Source organism: Mirounga angustirostris, unplaced genomic scaffold, assembly GCF_029215605.1.
Source record: "Mirounga angustirostris isolate CCGP_5_RB_7025 unplaced genomic scaffold, mMirAng1.0.hap1 SCAF_1, whole genome shotgun sequence".
Taxonomy (NCBI): Eukaryota; Metazoa; Chordata; class Mammalia; order Carnivora; family Phocidae; genus Mirounga; species Mirounga angustirostris.
In genome coordinates this window covers 197,248,123-197,257,476 of record NW_026991709.1, presented here as the reverse complement: position 1 = coordinate 197,257,476, position 9,354 = coordinate 197,248,123, and the positions used below count along the sequence as shown (strand labels likewise).

The following is a 9,354-nucleotide window of genomic DNA, read 5'->3' as shown; positions in this document are numbered from 1 at the left end:
CCCATGTGGGTCACTCCGCCCATTCCCGTGGCTGAGAGCTGCCCCCTCTAAATATAGCCCAGTGGGCTGAGCTCAGGCCTATTTTGGGCCCAGGCTGGGAGGTGGCTAGCCTTCCCCAGGCTCTGAGGAGCCACCGCTGCCTTCATCTGTCCTGCTACTGGGTGTTATTATCAGCCCCCCAACTGCCCACCGCGTGCCATGCCTGAGGAGACCCAAGAAGGTAGGAGAGGATTATGGGGGAGGGCAAGGCCCCAGTCCTGTGACCCCGTGAATCACGGAGCAACCCTGCCCCATCCCGCTGACCTCACTTCCTTGACTAGTCATCAATCACCATGTCCCAGCATGAGTAAAGGGACCTGCCCCCCATGCATGGAGAAAGGGCTTACCACGTCTGGAACCCCACCTCCCCCTCGGGCCCTGCCTGTCTCCCTTGCTAAGGACAGGGAGGGATTGGGGGGAGCCACCTCGTCAACTACAGGCCGTGTCCAAGTGGGTGTGGGCAGGGCAGACACTGGCCGGTTCAGCTCTTCATTCAGGGAGGAAGCTGGGATCCGTCGGGCCTCGGTCCCAGGAAGCATTTGCGCATGTGGCCCAGAGACTGGGAGTGGATAGATCTCTGGCCTCCTCTGACTTGAGCCTAAATGGACCCAACCATTAGTTGGGATCCCTTGGCCTGGCTCTACTGATAGCTAGTTAAGACTTTAGTGGCCACTCCCCTAACTGCCCCCCTGCATGCAAGAAGTACCGAGGCTCAGAGGGGCCAGAGCAGGGATGACCAGCTGCTCCCTGCTCCAGCCTGGCCCAGCTGGCCAACTCCCTTATCACATATTCAACATTTCAACTGGATGGGGGGCGCCTAGCCTCCAGTAGTGGTGGGGGATGTTTGCCTCCTTTTGGGATCCTAATAACGATGTTTACCACGTTTTTCCTGGGAATGAACAGAAACCAAGTTCAACTTAGAAAGTGTGGGGAAGGGGCGCCTGATTGGCTCAGTCCGTTAAGTGGCCAACTCTGGATTTCTACTCAGGTCATGATCTCAGGGTGGTGAGACTGAGCCCTGTGTCAGGCTCTGCGCTCAGCAGAGAGTCAGAGCCTGCTTGAGATTCTCTCCCTCTCCTGCCCCTCCCCCCACCCGTGTGCACAGGCACACACTCTCTCTCTAAAATAAATATAAAAAAAAAGTGTGAGGAAGCAGAGCCAAGTGCAGAGAGGAATTTAATATGACCCCCAACCCATCACCCAAACATGACTGGCAGCATCTCATTTTACTTTGGGACACGTCAAGGGCCAGTTTCAAACAAATCACAAAGGCTGAGTTACTGTTCTGAAAGTGATAGAGAGTCCAATCACCCCTGCCCCTATCAGAAGGCATTCCCTCAATGCCCCCCCCCTACTTTGTTATCTAGCATCCAGCTGGGTATCTGGAGATTCAAGGGGCCAAGATTTAAAAAAAAAAAAAAAAGGAAAAGACGTAAAATATAATTTTTAGAAATCACAAAATACTTTTGATGGGTCTAAAAATAAAGTAAAATCACAAGAAAAGTACAGAGACCCCAGTGACTAAGTGGGCAGAGGCCGGGAATGGATAAGGAAGGCACTTTAGGCAAAGAAACCCCACTGAATAGGTCAAAGGCCTTTCCTCATCTCCCAGTTTGGCAAACATATGTGTACACATGTATGTATGTAATTTTTCTTTTTTTTTAAGATTTTTGGGGGGGGGCACCTGGGTAGCTCAGATTTTTTTTAAAGATTTTATTTATTTGTCCGACAGAGAGAGACACAGCGAGAGAGGGAACACAGGCAGGGGGGAGTGGCAGAGGGAGAAGCCGGCTTCCCATGGAGCAGGGAGCCCGATGCGGGGCTCGGTCCCAGGACCCTGGGATCAGGACCTGAGCTGAAGGCAGACGCTTAACAACTGAGCCACCCAGGCGCCCCTGTAATTTTTTTTTCAATGAAAAAGCCTAATGGTGGCGATGTACCCTTCTGGGGGCTATGGACAGTCATTCTGAAGGACGGTCTGATGACGGCTTAAAGAAAAAGCCCCTGCTCTTTAAGCCAGTAATTTTGCTTCTAGGAATCTGTCCTTATTAACGATTAGGAAATTGGGAAAAACCTTCATACTCACTGATGCATGTCCTTTCCTCGGGGTTATTAACTTCTGAAGGGAACTGGAAACAACCTAAATGCCCAGGCAGCCTCAAAGGGAGGCCTCAGAAACATGTGCGACAGCTTGATAACAAAGGCAGGTCTCCTGTTAGGATGTTGAGCGAAAACAGCAGGAGCGAAAACAGCAGGAACAGCAGGGTTCCCAGAAGTACAGCTGAATCACAAATCTCGCGGAGGCCGTTAAAGCAGAGCTAAGGCCACAAGAGACAAGCGGCACCCAGCTAGGAAGGGGCTGCTTCTGCTGGGCATGCCAAGGTACCAGGCCCTGGATCTGGCCTGATGGCTAACTCGCAGGGTCTGCAGGGAAAACTGATAGCATCAGAGGCAGGGAGGAATTTCATGCGCCATGGGTTTAGTCCTCCAAGGCTGGTAAGTTCTTGAGGAATGCCTGAAAGTCTTTGCGGTGCTTGGGAGCAAACAAAAGTGAGCAAGTCAAATGTGCCTCCTGCTACTGTGGGTGTTAACAGGCCTGTGGGGTTCTGAGGTCATCCTGGCTCCACATCAAGGGTCACTCCTGAGCTGGGTTTCAGGGCATTTGGAGCCAATGTCCCTTTGTCCTTTCCCATCTTCTCTGAGTCCCGCTGCTACTGGAAGCCACCTCAAAGAAGGGAGGGGGGTGACCTGCTGGCTGAATCAGCCCTGCACTGTCCCAGCAGACACCGTGGCACTGACACCGAGCCCCAGGAGCAGGGCGCCACTGGCCCCCAACCACATACAGGAAGTGCGCCTGCACCAGGTGGAGTCCATCAGCGACCTCCACGGCGGAGGTGAGCGGGGCAGGGCAGCGGGACAGATGTACTGGGAGAGGGGAGGAGGGCAGATACGACCCCTATCCTCCTGATGCCCCATCTGCCCCCCAGGTTCGCTGCGCCCCTACCCGGCCGAGGCGGCGCAGCCATGGGACGAGCTCCTGGGCATCTTGCCACCATCACTGTGCGCCCAGGCTGGCTGCGGCCCCAGGCAAGGCAGGGGAGGCGTCCTGGTGCTGCTGGCTCTGCTGGCGCTCAGCTGCCTGGCGCTCGCCATCCTGGCCGTCTACCTGAGCGGTACGGGGGGCCAGCGTGGGAAGCAAGTGGGAACCGAGGGCAAGGAGCGGGGACCCGAAGGTCCTTCTGCACGGTCAGAGGGGGCAGCTGCCCGCTGAGGCAGCAAAGGGTGGGGAGCTGGGGGGCGGCCCGCGGTCTGATAATCCCCCGCCCCCGCCTGTCCCCAGTTCTGCAGAGTGAGTCCCTCCGCATGCTGGCGTACACCCTGCACACCCAGGAGGAGACGCTACTCAAACTCCGGCTTGCCAGCCTCAGCCAGCTGCGGAGGCTCAACTCCAGTGAGGCCCAAACACCCAGCTGAGATACCACTTAGACCCGGGGCTTAGGGGGGTGTGGGGGGGGGGCGCGGGAATAAAGTGGCCAAAGCAGGTTTCTCCTTACCCATGGCTCCACACTGCTTCCTTGGTGAGGTTTTGTATAAGAGACTAACCTGACCCCTCAGCTACCCGCCTCTCCTGTCTTCAGGCCAGGCCTGGCCAGGTTTTCTGGTGCCAAGGCCCTGCTTTGGGTGGCCCAAGGTCAGAGGAAGTTACACCAGCCTCCTGGCTCCTTCCATGGCCTGTCAGCAGCCTCTGGCTTCCCGCAGACAGCAGATTTAAGTCTAGAAATAGCTGCCCCCACCCCAGTTGCCCAAACTCTGCCAGGCCTCCCAGTGGGGGTCCAGCCGCAGCACTCAAGCAGGCAGAGCTCCGAGTACAGGGAGGAGGGCCACCTGAGGAGACGGGCTGGGAGGGCAATGGTGAGATGGAGATGGTGGGGGGAGGCCCAGGGCGGTGGTGGGTGGGAGGGCAGGCAGAAACACCCAGAGCTAAGGGCCACAGAAGGCTGAGCATTCAGTTTAATTATCTCTAATAATCTTTAAAAATCAGCATATAGATCCATTCCAGGTAGCCTCGTGTCCCCGCCTGTTTTGGTGCCGTTTGTGCAGATGCCATCCCCCTCAAGGAAGTGGGTCATCCCAGAGGAGCAGGGCCCGAGAAAGGAGAGAAAAGGAGAGCCCTCCTACTGTGTGCCCCCCAGCTCTGGGACAAGCACACATCTGGCCGGGCCTGGGACAGGGCGGGGAGAGGCCACAGCGCCGTGTGCAGGGGCAAGGGGCCAGGACCCCGACTGCCCTGGCCGCCAACCCCCCTCCCCCCCACCGCCGTGTCTGTTTTTGGTTTTTGTCATTAAAAAAATAAAGCGCCAATTCCTGGCAGGGACCAGTTGTTGCAGTGTCTTCTGTTAAAAACGCAGGCGCGGGCGCGCACGGTCTCCCCTTCCGCCTCAGACGACGTCGGCCCGCTTGTCCCGCACGCGGCTGCGCGCCTTGGTCCGCGCTTTGAAGGCAGCAGCGTTGTACAAGTGCTGGAGCGGGGGCAGGAGTGAGGCTCCGGTGAGCCGGGGAACGGGAGGCCCAGGCCCTTCCCCCCAGCCCCTGCAGAGCTCCGGGCCTCGAGGCCATGGGAGCGGAGGGAAGAGAAAGGTGCCCAAGGGTGCAGACCTTCTCAAAACGTGAGATCTTGCAAGCCTTCAGGGCAGTGGCATCCAGCACCAGCACGGGGCCCAAGCCAAAGATGTCACGGAGTAGCTCGTTGTTCTGGGGGACAAAACGGGCAGTGAGCTCAGGCTGGTCCAAAAGAGCCAAGCTGGGTACCCCCTGCCTGTCCGTCTTCCCACCTGGAGGTGGTGGTGCATGCCTGATCCCAGCACGTCCTTGAAGGCGGCATAGACACGGCGCCGGGCCCAGCTGTCCACATAGAGCACCTCGAGGCCAAAGCGGACAGACTCTTCCTCACACTCACCGCCCTGCAGCGTAGAGGGACCCACAGACTAGGGCTTGGCGGCGGTGTCCGGGGAGCACTCTCCCCAGGACACACGTTCTCACACGTACCTCCACGAAGTGCAGCACGGCGCGGAAGGTAGAGCGCTGACGCCGGCGGTCAGCCTTGGCGCGGTACTTGTTGCTGTCGGTGGCCAGGGTCCGCAGGGCGCTGCACAGGGCCTCCATGTCCTCGTACAGGAAGTCCTCCTGCAGTGCGAGCAACGGAGGGTGTGTGAGCGGGGGCCCAGGCTCTGCAGGCTCTCACACGGGGCTGCCCAAACCCTTCCTCTCACGGAAGAAGTGGCTTCCTCCTCCGCCTGGTCCCCCTGAATCCCTTCTTGGCCCCTAATGGGCCAGACACCCCTGCTCAGAGCCCCCACCGCGGCACCCGGTGTCTGAGTCTGTGTTAGGGCTACCTCCCCTCCGTCATGACCTAAGGCTGCCCTATCTCCTGCGGCGTCCCCTGCCTCCAGCCTCGGTTGGCCAGGTGGTGTCAGGAGGCCCCCTCCCTTCCCTTCCCCCCACCCCCCCTCACACCTCAAGGTCCCGGGCAAGCTCAAAGAGCAGTGCGATGGTCTCGCCGGCAGCAATTCGCAGGTTCACGCTTTCGCTGGACAAGAGCTGGGGCAGCCGGGGCAGCTGCCTGGGGAAGGGGCAGGCTGAGCTACGTGTGGGCTGGGGGGCCTCGTCACCTTTCCCCTCCCACTCGCAGTGAGCAGTCGCTCTTACCTGTCCAGGATGTGGCTGACGTGGGCGCTGGGGCAGACAGTGAGGAGCAATGCCCAGGCCTGTAGGGCAGCGCAGAGCAGGCCATGCAGGCTGGCAGAGACCACGGGGGCCGTGGAGCCACCCACACCACAGGACCGGCTGAAAACGCTTTCCAAGCAGTTGAGGCAAGACACCAGGTCCTAGGGACACAGGGAGCCAGTGGGAATGGCTCAGGGGCAGAGCTAGGGTCTAGGTGCTCTATTACCTGTGCCCAGAGACCACTTACCTGGACATCGGCAGCAGCCACATAGCACCCCAAGCCAAGAGCAGAAGCGCACTGTGGGAAGGGGGGCAAAGCCATGCCACGGTCAGAGAGTGAGCCTGGGTTCCCGGCCACAGGTCTCACCCTCAGAGTAGGGGAGCCTGAAGGCAGGTGGAACCCACCTCCTTTCTGCTCGGGGACTAGGGGAGGGAGAGTGTCACCGAGCCTGAAACACTCACGTGAAGCCGGGCAGCAGGGCTAGCTGTGCCGTCACTGAGCACAGACACCAGGAGGGGCTGCAGGCTGCGAAAGAGCTCCTCGCCCTTGGGTCCAGGGCCCAGCTGCACACACAGCAGGCCTAGCACGGCAGCGGCCAGCGCCTGTTCCTCGCCCTTCCCTGCAGGAAGGCTTTCCGGTCAGCCCATGTAGCAAGGGTCAGTACCCAGCCAGTTCAGGTCTCCCATGAGCCCCCAGGGCCCAACCTTTCTTGAGGCACTTTTCCAAGGCATCGGCCAGGGTGAGGCGGCGCTCCAGCAAGAAGTCAGGGAGTAGGCGGGATGCCAGGGCCAGGCGAAGGCTCTCAAGAGCACCCTGCCGGGTCTTGGCACTGGGGGATGAAGAGAGGGGACCTTGTGGGCCAGCCCTACTGGGTCACACTTGGCATGGGCTGAGCAGGGACACGGGTGTGGGGGTTGGCTGGCAGTCAGGGGTACCTCTTATCTGTGAGGCAGTCCACATACTCCTTCAACTTCTCCTCAAGGTCTTCCTGCTGGCCCTGCTCATCCACGGCATCCCCCCCTGCAAGGCCAGCTGGTCAGCCCTGCGTCTTGCCCTACCCCAGGGAATCCCCACAGAGTCCCTGCCGAACTCCCACCCGCTCTCACCAAGGCTGTCCTCTGCTGCGGTGCTAAGAAGGCTGGGGCATTCACTGGTGGTACTGCGGGCCTCACTGACGGCCTCATCCTCACTCGAACCTGAGTCAGCTTGTGTCCTGCTGCGGGCACCTGGGGAGGGTCGAACACACTTGTGGTAGCACTTGGCCTGCCTCCATTGATGAGTGATGGCTGGGGGGGGTACCTCACCCAACCTCATAACCCCACAAGAATAGAATCCTGCCCCTCTCACAGATAAGAAAACAGAGACTGAGGTGGGAGGCACTGGGGTTGATGCAGGGGACATTAAGCCAGGAAGGAGAAAGGGAATGAGGTCCATCAGCTGGAGAACATCAGGCACAAGGCCCAGCCTAGGAAAACCCGGCAGGCTTGGTGAGTAGAGCCTCCCTGAGACTACAGCCTGCTTTAAGAAGGAGACTGTGAGCCTGGTAGAGGCAGAAGGGGCTGCAAAGGCCCCACCTAAGCCTGTGGCTGAGCCTGGAGTGGGGGCATTTCTAGGCAAATCCTGGGGGAGCTCAGCCACTAGCCCAGATTATGCCTAAAAATGGCCAGGGCAAAGATCAGGGGCTTAATTGTAGGATTTGTATATATAGAATATATACAGACACAGCGTTCAAATTCCAGCTCCGTATCTTTTTTTTTTTTTTTAAGATTTTATTTATTTATTTGAGAGAGAGAGAATGAGAGACAGAGAGCATGAGAGGGAGGAGGGTCAGAGGGAGAAGCAGACTCCCCACCGAGCAGGGAGCCCGATGCGGGACTCGATCCTGGGACTCCAGGATCATGACCTGAGCCGAAGGCAGTCGCTTAACCAACTGAGCCACCCAGGCGCCCTCCAGCTCCGTATCTTAAAAGGGGTGTAACCAAGTCAAATGTCTAGCCTTTACCCCCCTCAATTTCTTCATCTGCAATACAGAAATGCTAAAAGACTCTTTTGGTATAGTAAGTAAAGACAATAACTAAACAAACAACTAGTTATGGCTCTTCTGTGGGCCAACATCACCTATCTGCCCTGGGGCAGAAGCCCAGCTCCTAGTGGATGTGGGTGACTGCCCCAGGCTTTAAGCATACTCTCTTCTGGGCTCCCCCTTGACCATCCCAGGCCTTTAGCCCTGGGTGAATGGACATACACAGCACCCTCCTAACCCTGGGAAATGCAGAAAGTGGAGTGGCCCCTGACCGCATGAGCCCCAGAAAATAGGTAAACACAGGAGAACGTCAGGGTCAGCAAAACGTACATTCCTGTGTGTGGGTTCTGCCCAGGGCCAGGGGCTGACTTTGGCAAGGGCAGCTGCTGCAACAGAGCCCCAGATGGGTCCGGTCACCAGACTGATCCCACTTCTCAGGAACTAAATACTCCACGTGCCTGCTGGACAAAGTCCAGCACGCATGCAGGTCTCTGTTCACCTCCTCTCTTACTACCCTAACCAGTCAAAGCAGCCCAGCCTCCCTCATTTGCTCCCTTTTTCCCTCTGCATAGTGCTCTCTTCTTCACCTTCTCACGATTCACCCAGAAGCCCCTCCAGGATTCCTTGGTTCCTAAATCTGGGGCTGGCACCATTTAATGAACTTGTCCCCCAGCACCAGTCCTTCTGGAATGTCGCTACCCTCTTAGATATCCCCACACCCAAGTCCTATTAGGGTCGTGGCCAGGTCTGAGCTGTGCCTAACAGGCACCCCATTCCTGCAGAGTAAACATATGTGTTTACTGCACCAAGACACACTCCTGTTCGAAGCTGATAAGTCTCCTGCCTCAGGCTCCAGGGCACTCCCCAACCCTCTCGTGCCAGGCCCACCAAAGCCGGACTATTGCAACTTCCCCATCGCCGCCCCCCTCAGTACTCCCCGGCAGGCTAGGCCTCCCACCAATTTCCTACTCCGCGTCCAGGAAAGCACCAGGGAGTGGCGAGGGGGCAGGCTTCCTGCTCTGTCCAGCGGTTTGTCCACCACAGGAGGCAACTGGGGTGGAGCGGCAATGGGGAAAACTGACGCGGGGAGGCGACCACCGGTTTAGGGCCGGTAACGTGAGATCCTGAGCCGCAAGGAGTGCGCTCAAGTTGGACACCCACGTGGCCGCTGCCTCCTGGGGCACGTGCGGGCCTCTGGGGAGCTGCGGGACGCAGCGCCAGGTTGGTCGAGGCAGGAGTCTCTGCCCAGGACCCTCCAGGACACCGACAAGAAAGCCACGCAGGACCCCCGCTCGCCGTTCATTAGCAGCTCCCCACTTACCCGCTCCGCGGCGCTGGCTGCCCTTGCGGGGCGCGCTGCCCTTACGGGCGCGGGGCATGCCGGGAATCAGGAGCGCGGGCGCGCGGAGGGCGCGGGGTCAGGGACCCGGCGGACAAGGATTCCAGACCGGCAAGACGCCGGTCGGTGGGCTAAGCTGGGACTTGGGCAGACGACGGGAGCCACACGCCACACGCGACACCATCTTCGCGAGGCGCCCCGCCCTGCCAAACGGGTCGGGGCGCCCCG

At 58.9% G+C, this 9,354-nt stretch overlaps 2 protein-coding genes across 7 annotated transcripts; one reads left to right on the top strand and one right to left on the bottom strand.

Annotated features, from left to right (window-relative positions):
* The first annotated feature begins 81 nt into the window (after positions 1-81).
* LSMEM2 (leucine rich single-pass membrane protein 2) lies at positions 82-3,978 on the top strand. Of its 3 annotated transcripts, none has more exons than XM_045862312.3 (4): positions 82-220; positions 2,823-2,933; positions 3,027-3,212; positions 3,380-3,978. In XM_045862312.3, exons 1-4 carry the CDS (start codon positions 199-201, stop codon positions 3,511-3,513), a joined length of 453 nt encoding a protein of 150 aa, XP_045718268.1. In that variant the 5' UTR covers positions 82-198; the 3' UTR covers positions 3,514-3,978. The 3 variants fall into 3 exon arrangements, with proteins under 3 accessions (XP_045718268.1, XP_045718267.1, XP_064451846.1); XM_045862311.3 differs by having other exon boundaries at positions 2,820-2,933; XM_064595776.1 differs by lacking the exon at positions 82-220 and having other exon boundaries at positions 1,631-2,933.
* Positions 3,979-4,021: 43 nt separating this feature from the next.
* IFRD2 (interferon related developmental regulator 2) lies at positions 4,022-9,329 on the bottom strand. 4 transcript variants are annotated; one of them, XM_045862308.3, is made up of 12 exons: positions 9,109-9,327; positions 6,871-6,990; positions 6,700-6,784; positions 6,469-6,593; positions 6,226-6,383; positions 6,011-6,061; positions 5,746-5,924; positions 5,554-5,659; positions 5,086-5,223; positions 4,872-5,000; positions 4,696-4,791; positions 4,022-4,559 (listed from the first exon to the last, which is right to left on the bottom strand). In XM_045862308.3, exons 1-12 carry the CDS (start codon positions 9,164-9,166, stop codon positions 4,479-4,481), a joined length of 1,326 nt encoding a protein of 441 aa, XP_045718264.1. In that variant the 5' UTR covers positions 9,167-9,327; the 3' UTR covers positions 4,022-4,478. The 4 variants fall into 4 exon arrangements, with proteins under 4 accessions (XP_045718264.1, XP_054360701.1, XP_045718265.1 ...); XM_054504726.2 differs by lacking the exon at positions 5,554-5,659 and having other exon boundaries at positions 9,109-9,329; XM_045862309.3 differs by lacking the exon at positions 6,011-6,061.
* Positions 9,330-9,354: the final 25 nt, after the last annotated feature.